The 13,727-nt window shown below is 42.8% G+C and overlaps 1 protein-coding gene across 2 annotated transcripts in view; it reads left to right on the top strand.

Annotated features, from left to right (window-relative positions):
* acvr1c (activin A receptor type 1C) overlaps positions 1 to 13,727 on the top strand; it is a 120,211-nt gene that overhangs the window by 68,482 nt on the left and 38,002 nt on the right. For both annotated transcript variants that reach the window (XM_079821942.1, XM_079821943.1), the window contains one exon: positions 5,951 to 6,193. In XM_079821942.1, coding sequence (XP_079678068.1) covers positions 5,951 to 6,193 — 243 coding nt within the window. The remainder of the gene's footprint in view (positions 1 to 5,950; positions 6,194 to 13,727) is intronic.

Genomic DNA, 13,727 nt, shown 5'->3' with positions numbered 1-13,727 from the left:
CTGCCCTCATCATGTGACCCTCTGTGAGGAAACCACAGGAACCAAATTACTTGCTTTACACAAATCCTCTCATTCAAAACAAAATACTAGGCACAATGAGAAATGTCAATGTCAAGACAAGTCAAGACTTTTTGAGAGGGCATCTACAGTTGTGAATTCTTTAGACTTAAAACCCATAACAAGAGTTTGAGAACCACCCAAATGCTATAGTGGAGAATCAAGTGGTTTCAGTCCTAAAACTATTATGCAGTACTACAGAGTTGAGTTTTATAAGGTACTTGACACCACTCACACGCAGTTCACAGATCGTCAGTGTTCTGACAGTGTATGTTTGCATGCACAATTTTGTTTAAGGTCTCTTACCTGGTCATCTGTGCCTCCTGCGCTGCCTGTCTCTGTGCTCTCTCTCTCCCTCACTTTGGTCACCTGACCCTCTGTCGCCTCCTCCTCTTTCTCCTTCTTCAATTGCTGTACCTCCTCGGTCACCACCTTCTCTCTCTCCTTCTTCAATTGCTGTACCTCCTCTGTCGCCTCCTTCTCTCTCTCTCTGGTCACCTGTCTCTCTCTTATCGTCTCCTTGGCCATTTCCCTCTTCCTGATATATATAAAAATCTCAATTAATGTTCAAATGGTTTGAGAGAGGCGGTATATCCTAATCAGTTTTGGAGAATGCATGTTCCCTCACCAAAAAGTTGGAAAGCATTTTAAACACCTTTTGCCCACTTACTAGCACATTATGATTGCTACAAAATAATAATAATAATATTTAGGGCTGTCAATCGAATAAAAAAAAAAATCGAATTAATAACATACTCTGATTAATTAATCTAAATTTAATCATATGCCTCCATTTTTGCTGTGAACATATCTTAAAAACAAGTTTGGCAGATGAGTGAATCAATTAACAGCCAAACCAACATTATAGACTTTAAAGTTCAACGTGTCTCTCTTTTATTATAATTTTCCCTATGGGTCAGGCATCAGCATAGTGTCTGGTGTCAGATTTTTTGCACGATAAATGCAAATGACTGCAAAAAAGTTACCACTCACTTTCAATGACATGTGCAGAGTAGGCAACCCTAACACCAAGGTAATGTGTGGAATACCACCTATGATTTATCCTTTTTTTGGCCATTCAAACATGTAGTTTTTTATTCACATAATTACTTGGCTGTTGCCTTTTCTATCCAGTAGGTGGCAGTCCAGGATAAGAAATAGCAGTTCAAGAAAATAAACTAAATAGTAGGAACAAAGAAATTAAAGCAGCATAGCCTACAAGTGCAAACGGAAAAGTAATGTGTGAAGTTACTGGAATGGAAATAAATGTAACCACCTTCTACATACTTTTGAAGACATTTTGTTTCAAGTGTGCAACAAATGTAGTCAATTTATTGTATGTGTGTACAGTACAGGCGTGCACGCTCAAAAGGAGTGGCGTAACCTCTGAACTAGCCCATAGCAGCAAGCTGTCAATGGATGACATCTCTAGTCACAGGTAAATTATGCAATCCCCCCAAAAACATGTGACTGTATTGGAGCAAACAGCAACTTAAGTTACAATTCAGTGACATTGGTTCTACACAGTCCCTGGCACCCTCTGGCTTTACCTCATAGGACACTGGCTAACGAACATCTAGCCAGCCAACTCCAGTCAACAAAACAAATCATCAGCTAACTCAGTGTTTCTCAAACTTTTTCTGCCATTCCCCACTTCGGAGGTAGGAAAGGGTTCCGAGCCCCACCTGTCCCCAATCACCCCAACAAGATGTTAATAAACTAGGCTTTAAGTTTAACTGTTAAAATGTATTTTATTAACACCACATTTTAAAAACGTAACATCAAATAACAGCATTAAAAACTTTCAAATAGAGAAAATGAAAGTGCAATTATATTATCACTTTGCATGAATTAAGACTCAAAAGTAGATAAAAAAAATTGTGTTTGCATTTAGCCTCTGACAACATCAAATTCAGAAACTGAGAAAATACAAGTGTGGACTAACGTTAACGTTAGTTGTGCTTTGATTCATTTTGTCACTTTGCAAACTCCATGCAAAAAAATTATAATAATAATACAATTAATAATAATCTCATATTGAGCCGGAGGTGGTAAATTCCTAATAATGTACGTATTTTTTTAGGTATTTTAATAAGATAGATACCTAAAATACGTTGCGCATACAGCTCAACTAACGTGATCGTTATAAAGGTGTTTGAACAACAAAACACATCCACTTGCACATATTTGACAATCGGAATATCAGATATATCCTGCTATAGCTAACAAATTTGTGAAATTTTGAATAAAAAAGGAAATAAAAGCAGATCATCAGTCATTCAACGCTATTGTGGCTGTGGTGTGACAAGCAAGAAATGACGCGTCTCCATGGGAACCATAAAGTGATACTACGATCAAAAACGGTCGCCTTTAAAAACGGTTAAGTAAGGCTTACATTTAAATGTGTCTTTGTTTTGTTTTGAGTGTATGGTCAATAAATAAAGGAATTAAAAAGATGGGCATGTTTGTCGAGCCCCACTCATGTCTCTGCACGCACCCCACACTTCAGAGAAACGCTGAGCTACCTTAACAGCTAACTTAGCAATAGGGGTACCTCCGTTTGGTCAGGATTTTTCTTTTTTTTGGCTGGTGTTGACCAACAATGAAAAATCGTTGTCTGGCTGCCTTTCAGTGTCCTTTTCATCTTTCCATCAGCTTTCTCCAAGCATTCATCCCAGCGACTGCGCAAAATAGTGAACAAACTTGGCAGAGAAAGCGGGTTGGGTAATACCAAGTAGTCGGTGTGGTGGGCGGGGGGGGGGGGGGGGGGGGGGTACATTACAGATTATTTAAAATATGATACTATCTTTCTTGCTGGCAAATTAAATTAATAAAGAAAATGAACAAAAGTATTAATTCTGAATATTTCATATTTATTTTAATCTGAATGATTTGATGATATTGGGGGGGTTATATTAGCTGGATCTGATTTTTGAGGGGGTCATGACCCCCATAACCCCGTGCAAATTACGTGCATGTTTGAAGCTACGTACGAAAAATAAGTATACTTTAGTAAAGTTCAAGTATATTTTTTTAAGTATACTTTATGTAGTAAGGTTATTAATATCAATGTACTAGAAGTATACTTGTAAGTTTACTGTTTCAATATTACTTGGGACTAAATTGGCCCACTTTTTAGTATATAAAGTATACTTTATGTGTAACGGTAGTAAACTTTGAGTACACAATTTGTTTTTCGTTTGTACTGCAACTATACTACAAGTGAACTTTTAAGTATACTGATAGTTTACTAGTCAAACATGTGTAGCACATTTATTAGTTTATGAAAGTACTCTTTGAAGTATACTCTCAGTAAACTACTAGATTAGTAGTTTTATACTGCAAGTATAGGCTACTTGTAAGTTTTCTTTAAGTGAACATAACATAATACTTATAGGTTACTATTTATATATTTTTTTTGCACTTTAAGTATAGTACTATTTTCCTAATTCATATTTTATAGGCCTACTTGAAATATAACTGTACTTCACTCTTTCCAATTAAATTTTTTTTAATTCTAGCTTAGTGCATCGTGCATCCGCAAACAACATTTTAAACAAAAGGCTGAGAAAATCTAGACTACATCCAGATCGGATTCAGAACGATGATCAAAACACAGATGGAGTAGATTGAGTTCATCAACACCCCCCCAACACTTGAGTCGTTCCCTCTTCATGGCTTCAACATTTCATTCAGTGATGTTAGGCAGTTTTTAACTTATGCTGTTTAATGTTTGATGATCATGTTATTTTACATTTGCGTAAGCAATCTTCTATCACTTGCTTCTTCTTCGTCTGTGTTTTGATCCAGAGATTCTGTATTATTTTAGAAGATGCATAATAGTGCCCCCACCGTATAACAGTGAAAACATGGATGGCTGGAAAATTCCATCAATGGCGGGGAATGAGTAAAGTAGATTGGAAGTAAATTCCTATGTACACCACCATTCGATTAGCCTACACAAAAAATATCAGATTCTCAGAATTAGGAACATATCAGTTTATTATTATTATTATTATTATTTATTTTTTTTTAATCAATATTTTCAAAAAATTTAAGTTTATAAGACAGTAAAACTATATTTGAAAAAAGTGTTTAATAGGCTACTCAATCAAAAGAGTAAACACAACTACAAGCCAAGTAAACCCAGAATACTTAATTATACTTAAGTATATCTCAATCAGAGTATTGAGATTGAGTACAGAAAAGTAATAAAGTACTATATAGGCCAAGTATACTGAGACTTTTCTGTCAGTATAAGTCAAGTATCCTTAAGTGCATAAAAAGTGTACTGAAAGTATACTTTCTTATTTTCAGTTTAAAAGAAGAATACTAATGGCACACATAAACTTATTTTTCGTAAGGGTCAAGCTTTCACAACTGCTTCAAACTGAAAACTGCTTCACACTTCAAGGTTTTATAACTACTTCAGACTTAAAACTTCTAAAGCTAGGCTTCCTCAAGCCAACATCAAAGTTTGCCATGCCATGCAAATTTTTCATCAAGTTGTAGTGATTTATGGTCTTAAATATTAATATTAATATTTAGTATTAATATTAATATTAATATTGAGTTTTGGGTCACAGTCACCTAAGGTGAGTGTGAGAGTGTCAGAAGATTCCTATTACGGGGCACCAGCCAAGGAATTGACAATAAATAACAAGCATGAAAGATTGTTGACTGAATTAGAATTATAAATTGTAAGAAGTTTATCATCTGACCAATCTGAAGGATTTGTGAGATATCTGGGCCGCGTTGCAGTGGGATGAAAGGAGTTGGATTTCGTTTCACAGCCTTGAACCTGAAGTACTTAAACCTTAACCTCCTGGAGCACAGAGAAGGTACTAATTCTGGAACACGCAGATGAAGGAGCCTTGAAGTTGGAGGTTCTAACGTCTGTGCAGATGATCCTTATCCTCTGGAACATGCAGATGGAAGGATCTTTAGAATCTGAAGTCAGTGCAAATCCGGCCAGTCTGGAACACGCAGATCTGGAGGATCTCTGATGAAAAGATTCTGAAGTCCGTACAGAAGAACGGGCAATCTGGAAGACGCAGATCTGGAGGATCTCTGAAGAGATTCTGAAGTTAATACAGAAGATTTTGAAAATGGGGGGCGCTGAGCTTGACCCTGTTGTGAACTCCCCAAATTCACTTCTTTCAGAACTTCTTTGTTTCTCTCTTTCAAGAGGGAGAGAGAGAAACAGCTTGTTCCTTTAGCTTAGTGCATCTTGGATCTGGAAACTCTTGGGACTGGAACCAGGAACTGGAACAACCCAAAAACTAGGACCCTGGAACCAGAATCCTCAAACAACCAAGAAAACTAGAACCCTGGAACCAGAATTCTGGAGGCCTCAGAAAGAACCTATTAATCTCTCCTGAGAAGGAGGGAATTGCAAATTGGCACCATTCAGATCCTGTGTTCAGGATCTGAGTTACATGCTAATGTCATCATCCTTCCCTTCCACAATTGTCTTTGCAGGCTTATCTCCTAGCCCACCTATTTCCTTGATTGTGGAACTTCTTTTGGAGGTGTGAGTTTTAGAGTCCTGTCCTTTTCATCATGGCAGATTAAACAAACTCCTGTTTATCACTACAAAGTATTAGTATTCCTAATTTTTTTAAGAGTAACTACTCCTACAGCTACAAACACAAACTTGGCACAAACCTTCAGTCTGGTCTGGTCTGGCTTGTGTTATATCTTTTTTCGAACTAATCCGTCTTACAGAATTCCTGTAAAAAAAGGTTTTATTTACATCTACTGCAATCAACATAGAGTTTGAGTTTAACAAGAATCATCACTGTATAGAAAAAATGTTCCATGAGATGTCCTCATTCATATACTGAAACCAATGTGTGTGTGTGTGTGTGTGTGTGTGTGTGTGTGGGTGCAGAGCCGCCACCTGAGGGGTCTGGTTGGAGTCAGCTGGAACTAGCAGCAGTAATTCTTGTGCCGTCGTGCCTGGTGTGTGTGGGTGTCGTTCTGGGAATGTGTGCTGTACAAAACCTGCGATGCACTCACATTAAAGCCCACAAACAGGATCCAGAGGAACCCTTGGATGACCAGACTCTGGTGTCACCTGACAAATGCCTGAAAGAGCTCATCTATGACATGAGCACCTCTGGCTCTGGTTCAGGTGAGAGCTGGCTGTGCACAAAAAAACAAAACCAAAGAAAAACCTACTCAAATGTTGGTTATCATATGTTTTTCTTAATAACATGAACATGAAAAAAGAAGTTATACAACAATAATAGTTCACTCAAAAAAAAAGAAAATTGTTCTGTTGTTTACTCACCTTCATGTGATTCCAAACCTGTTGAATTTCTTTTTTCCTTCCACAAATGGAGACATTTTGAAATATTTACACTTTTCTGTATAATGGTGAATGAGAATAAATGTTGTTGAGCTCCAAAATTGGCAAAAAACATATATGAAAGTGGTGTGTACGACTTCTAGTCAGATGATAACTTTATGAGAGGAACAAATAAAATGTGTTATTTACTCTGCCCTGACTCTCAAATCCTATTTGTGATTTGCTTGTAATGTTCATCGTTTATACAGTTTGTGCATAATATTATAGGTATATTATTATACTTATATTATAATATAAGTCGATATTAAAATTTTTTAAAGAAAATTTTGCCAATTCCAAAACACATACATCTTAACACTATATTTATTTTTCATATATAATTTATAAGTAATATATAATCGTTAACGAGGGCTTAAAGTGAAAAAACGCCCTTATATGAAGAAGTGCATAATTTTCTCATTTTATCTGTAAAAGAAAGCTGCTTAATAATATAAAATTAGATTTATTAAATGCTCATGAGAAGGATGCAATACTATAGGAATTGCAAAATTAAGGTGTGACCAGGGTCACACACACATTACCCATCACAGGAAACATTATGCAATTTTACATTTTTAATAAAACATTGTTTAGTATGTTTTTTAAGCTATTTTAAATATGAGGACACATGAAATGTCCTCATATTTCATGTTTATGTCGTATTACCAGTGTAATACCTGTGTCATTATACAAATTTGTGTCCTCATAAATCACACACACACACACACACACGCACGCACGCACGCGCACGCACGCACGCACACACACACACACACACACACACACACACACACACTGCAAAAGATTAAGGGGAAGATAAGATAAGAATCACAAGCTGACATTTTTTCAGAAATACATTTTGTATTTTTGTCAGAAAAACATTAAGTATACATACATGTTTAAAGGCTTTATAGACCAGCATCACTGTTTGAAGAGTGTTTCTTCCATAATCTGGCAAAGTTTTGAAAGTTTATTTTAAGTCCATATCCTACCCTGAAAGGTCTGTCTTGATCATTGTTAGTAGCAGTTCACACCATGACTCCCTCGCCCCTTTGCTGTGGTCTGATTTGAACCGGCGCTGGTACCTCAACGGTCACTCTATACCTATATGTCCATACATTTTTTTTTTTTCTTAATCTATTTCATGACACTTTTAAGTGGGGGTCATGTTTCAGGATTCCTTACCTTAGCAAAGTCTCTGAGAAACTGACAGCTTTTTACTTCTGGAGACTCCAGGTAGTTTGCAGTTCTGGAAAATGATGGCACTGGAGACAAAACATTTAGGCGAAGAATTGTGAAACCACCAGAAACTCTTTAAAGTCTTTTGCAGTTAACATGCATCTTTTCTTCTCAACCTGTTTTGTTGTGACCCTGCTGACCCAATGACCATTTTGCTGTCCAGTGGTCACGCATTTTATAATTTCTATAGTATTGGATCCTTCTCATGGGCATTTAAGAATTTCTGACTTTTTAGCAGTTTAATCTCTTTTTATTGTCCCATTTTACCTGTGAAAGAAAACCTGCTTAATATGCACATATGTATATACAGTGTTTTTCACAGTTTACAATTATATATCACTTATAAATGATTGTATACCAAATGAATAGTAGTTATTAAGATTGATGTGGTTTGAAATTGATTTAGATAAAAGTGGCAGCTAAATGTACACTTCCGTCTGTTCTTCATACAAAGCTATATATGACTTCATATGAGATAAGTCATATCTCGATAAGAATTGGGATCACTTCTGGGAGCCCCTATCAGCTTCGAGTGTATAGAGAAAGGGCCAATGGCCATTGGTGTGCGAGATTTGCATCTTGAGCTCTGCCCCACGGGTATAAACACAGCGCACAGGGACACAGCGCACATTTGTCATTCACAGGTGTCCATGAAAACTGTTCATGCTACAGCAGAGAGAGACAGAGAGAGAGAGAGAGAGAGAGAGAGAGAGAGAGAGAGAGAGAGAGAGAGAGAGAGAGAGAAAAGGCTTTTGTGCGGGGAGAGAGGGATCAAACAGTGACCACCACAAGCTCACTGAGTGCAGGGAAAAACTGCTGTTTTCACAGCATTTTTGCTTCTGTTGGTTTGGTAAATGGTGAGTGCATACACAGGCTGCACTATTCTCCTGTGTTTTGCTGCGGTCGTTCCCTGGGTGCTTCAGCACGCTAAAAGAGCTTTCTTCTAAAAGAGCAACATGGGTGTGACACTGCGTCTTTTTCAAGAGGTAATTTCACCCGTGCGTTTCTGGATACGGTTGTTTCCTGTCCTTGACGGCCACGATCCCTCTCGCATAAACATGTTGAGATTGCGTTCGTGGGTGATCAATGTTCTCTCAGGGGAACGGGATCACATCGGCGCGCTGTTCATCTCACCTTCCTCGTGAGGGTTTGAGTGTTCAGCGTTCAACGGCGTGTGCCGTCTAGCTGCCGGCTGACAACGCGGGTTTTCAAGGCAACCCAGCGCGCTTCACTTGGCACTCTAGATGCGCGGTCGAGAACGTCTCCGTGGGCCCCCACTCCTCTATCACATCGCAAGCATGTGTTCGTGGGTGGTTCATTTTCTCTCATGAGAGCATGACCACGTCGGCGCGTTGTTCATCTTGCCTTTTTCATAAGGGCTTGAGTGTTCAGCGCGCCATGTGCCGTCTCACGGCCACGCTCACTATCTCACATGCCTGCTGGTAGCTTACAGATGGGATTGCTGGTCCTTAAAAAAAAAAGGACCTAGCGTTTCATTTGGGGCTCTAGCAGAGGACAGATGTCAATGGCTGCATCGGAGAGAGGACTGTTATTTGTTGAAAATGAAGATGATGCTGAGATTCCCACTATAATAGTGGGCGCTCATGCTGAATCAGATTCATACTTGACAGCCATGCTTTCCCGGGTGGCTAAGGCATAGTGCAACGCGTAAATTGCGAAAATTCCTTTTCCCCGGATGTGCATTGGGAAGCTTTGGCAGTGTGGAACCATTTGGTGCCAGAATATGGAACACCAAAGGGGCCATAATCTGTATAAAGTTTTCCCCTCTCTCACTACCCTCATCGGTGGGGTGGCAGAGCCACTCGCAGGCCACCTCTGCCCAGCACTCGAGGGTAGCATCGCCACTCTCATTCCCCTCTTCTCAGCGGTGTGAGGATGACAGTGCGTGACACTTTGCCTCACTGCTCGTTCCCCGCTGAGGAAGGAGGTGAGGCAGGCCGTGTGCGACACCACAAAGCCTTGCCATGCTCAGCCCCTCCTTCAGTCGCCAGGGGACGGCAGCGGACGGCTCGAGAAAGCTACCATGCCTTCTCTCGTACTCTCTGTCCAACCGTGGGGCAGAGTCCTGCACAGGTCCGATTTTGAAAACCCGCACCCGCCCGTACCCGCAGTGCTTAAACCCGCATCCGACCCGTTTTCTGACAACAGCACTAAATAAAATCCGCACCCGACCCGACCCGCTTAAAATAGAACCGACACCCGACCCGCACCCGCAATAAAATCAGTTTAGCATTTCACATTATAGACACACTTACAAAAATGTTTATTGCCAGCATACAGAAGTTATTACACGACCATTAACACAAGGACAACTTCAGCCGGGAGCTTAACGTGGCTTAATGTACTAAGACACTGTTATTAAGAGACCAAACTCAGTAAACATAATACTAATAACGTATACTATGTACAAAAAAAACAGATGAGCCCAGAATATGAACGCAACGCGTTTAATTACACGTTAAACGTTTTCCTCCCATAGAAAACCATTAGGCTATAAGAAAACGCTTAACGTGGCTTAACTAAGACAATGTTATTAAGAGACCAAACTCAGGAAACATAACAAAAATACTGTATGATAGAACTGCTTGTGCTTGGTTTGTTACCACAGTTACCTGCGTGCTTCCTCAGCGATGAACTTCCACATTTGCGGCTATCTTTTCTTCAACTCCTCATGATCCATCTTGACAACTGCAGTGCAGGCAGATCACACGCGCGGTTGTGATTCTTCTGTGAGGGTGTGCGGCCACAAATAAACTGATGTGGATTTGAAATTATTTTATCAACTTGGAATAGAGGCAAGGCATATTTTTGTATATGCATATTTTTAGGAACACATCTACAATATACATGCATATATTTATATATATAGGCCTATATTCGTTTGCATGTGACTGTTTAAAACCTGTGTTTAGAACCGTGTTTCTCCCTTGTCCGACCCGACCCGCACCCGTATCCGACACAGTAGGATGTTTTTCACCCGTTTCAGCAATATTCGCGAGTCACCGCGGGTACCCGCACCCGTGCAGGACTCTGCCGTGGGGGCAGGTAGGTGCTGCTTTGCGCACTCAGACCCCACTTCAGGACGCTAGGTGTCTTGGGTCTGGTCCCTGCCCTCCACTTTGCTGCCCTACCGCGGGTACATCTGTGGTACAGGTGGGTTTGTTTGTAGAGATCTAAGTCCTACTGTCGACGGACGCGATTTGAGCCGGTCCCTCCAGCCGATATGAGGATGGGGTCCTACAGCCTACTTCATTGTGCCCAAGAAAAGTGGTGGGTTATGACCAATCTTGGACCTGCGATTCCTGAACTGGGCCTTCACAAGCTGCCCATTTAGATGTTGACGCAGAACCGCATTGTCAAGTGCATCCGTCCCCAAGATTGCAGTGATCGACCTGAAGGCCTTCCCTTCGGGCTGTCCCTGTGTGCAAACACAGAGACATGGTGCTCAGTCACCTCAGCCTGTTGGGACTTTGGGTCAACTGGGAGAAGAGCAAACTCTGCCCCGTGCAGAGGATCTCTTTTCTCGCTTTTATGGAGCTGGACTCAGTCAATCTGACAGCGCAACTCACCGGGGAGCATGTCCCGTCAGTTCAAATGCAGGACAGTGGTAACACTGAAACATTTTCAGAGGCTCCTGGGGCATATGGCATCCGCAGCCGCAGTGACGCCGCTCGGATTGCTTCATATGAGGCCGCTTCAACATTGGCTAGTTGACCGTGTCCCGAGATGGGCATGGCAGAGCGGTTCGCACCGTGTCTCAGTAACACCAAGGTGACGCCAAAACTTCAGCCCATGGGCGGACCCTTCATTTCTACGGGCAGGAATTCCCCTAGAATAAGTGTCCAGGCATGCTGTGATCACCACGGATGCCTCATCCACCGGCTGGGGGTCCACGTACAACGGGCTTGCAGTTCGGGTCTGTGGATGGGGCCTCAACTGCAATGGTATATCTCGAGTTGTTAGCAGTTTGTCTTGCGCTGGGTTGCCTCAAGAGGCCGCTTCGAGGCAAGCATGTTCTGGTCCATATGGACAACACTGGGGCCGCTGCATACATCAACAAACAGGGTGGTCTACGCTCCCGTCGCATGTCATAACTCGCCCGCCATCTCCTCCTTTTGAGTCAGAAGCATCTGAGGTCACTTCGTGCCATTCACGTTCCAGGCCTGCTCAATCGTGCAGCAGATGAGCTCTCACGACAGCAAGTGCTCCCGGGAGAGTGGAGACTCCATCCCTAGGTGGTCCAGCTGAGACGCTTCGGGACCGCACAGGTAGATCTGTTTGACACCCAGCATAATCCCACTGCCAGTTGTTTTGCTCCCTGTCCGAGGGAACCCTCGGCTCGAATGCACTGGCACACAGCTGGCCCCGGGGTCCACGTTTCCGCCAGTGAGCCTTCTTGCACAGACATTGTCCAAAGTCAGGGAGGACAAGGAGCAGGTCTTGTTGGTTGCGCCGTTTTGGCCCAACCGTACCTTGATCCAGGAATTAGTGCTCCTCGCGACAGCACCTCCATGGCCCATGCCTCTGAGGAAGGACCTCCTGACTCAATGACAGGGCACCCTACGGCACCCATGTCCGGACCTCTGGAAACTCCATGTCTGGTCCCTGGACGGGACACGGAGGTTCTAGGTGGACTACCACAGGCTGGAGCCCCCTCTACGAGGTGCCTCTATGCGTTGAAGTGGAACCTGTTTGTCGAATGGTGTTCTTCTCGACGAGAAGACCCCCAAATATGTTCGATCAGTTCTGTGCTTTCCTACCTGCAAGATGGGTTGGAGCTAAGGCTGTCTCCTTCCACCCTCAAAGTGTATGTTGCCACCATTGCTGTACATCATGATGTAGTTGAAGGTAAGTCAGTGGGGATGCACGATCTGGTCGTCAGGTTCCTGAGGGTAGCGAGGGATTAAATCCACCTCGCTCTCACTCTATAACCTCTTGGGACTTATCTCTGGTGCTAACCGCCATGCAGAGAGCTCCATTTGAGCCTTTGCAGTCAGCAGAGTTAAAAATTCTGTCTTGGAAGACAGTACTCCTGATTGCATTTGCCTCCATCAAGAGGGTAGGGGACCTGCAGGCATTTTCGGTTGACGAATCGTGCCTGGAATTCGGGGAGGGTAACTCTCATGTAATCCTGAGACCCCGGCCCGGATATGTGCCCAAGGTTCCCACGACTCCCTTTCGGGACCAGGTGGTGAACCTGCAAGCGCTGCCCTCAGTGGAGGCAGACCCATCCCTGGCTTTTCTCTGTTCCGTTCGCGTTCTATGGACTTCCGTGTACAGAACGCAAAGCTTTAGGACCTCAGAGCAGCTCTTCGTCTGTTACGGAGGCCAGCAGAAGGGAAAGGCTGTCTCCAAACAGAGGATGGCCCACTGAATAGTGGATGCCATCGCCTTGGCTTATGAACCCAAGGCGTGCCCTGCCCACTCGGGTTGAGGGCCCACTCCACTAGGAGTGTGGCTTCTTCCTGGGCGTTGGCTCGTGGCACCTCGCTGACAGATATACAGTATATAGAGCTGCGGGCTGGGCGACACCTAACACGTTCGCTAGATTCTATAGCCTCCGTGTAGAGCGAGTATCTTCCCATGAGCCCGCTTCAAATAGCCAGTAACACCGAAGTGCCCGTTCTTGTGTTGGCTTGCTGCGCCATTCCCCTCATATGGACCGGATACGTGCGCTTATGTGCTCCAGTTCAGTTCCCCAGTATGGCGAACCCTGTTGAGTTCCTCCGCAACCCGCGGCATTCGGACGTGGCGGAGCGTCCAACGCCAGATCTAACACTCGTATGCATTGGTGGAACTTGTGTTAGGCTGGGTTCCATATGTTGTGAACCCCAAGGCAGTCCCATATGTGTATTTTTCCACGGTACAGCTCCCTACAGCGAGCCCATGTCTTTCCCCTGGCAGAGCTCGTGTGGTGTTGTTCCCCCGCTTGCAATAGCCGGGGCCACCCCTGGGACTTCCGTATGCTGCACTGCCCAAGGCCAGTCCATACATGTATATTCCACATGATACCTCCCTGGGGCACGCTTTCCAGCGCATCCAATTCCAGGTGTACTCT

This window comes from Gobio gobio (assembly GCF_949357685.1).
Source record: "Gobio gobio genome assembly, chromosome: 7".
Taxonomy (NCBI): Eukaryota; Metazoa; Chordata; class Actinopteri; order Cypriniformes; family Gobionidae; genus Gobio; species Gobio gobio.
The sequence above is the reverse complement of the archived record's forward strand: the minus strand, read 5'-3'. Positions and strand labels throughout refer to the sequence as shown.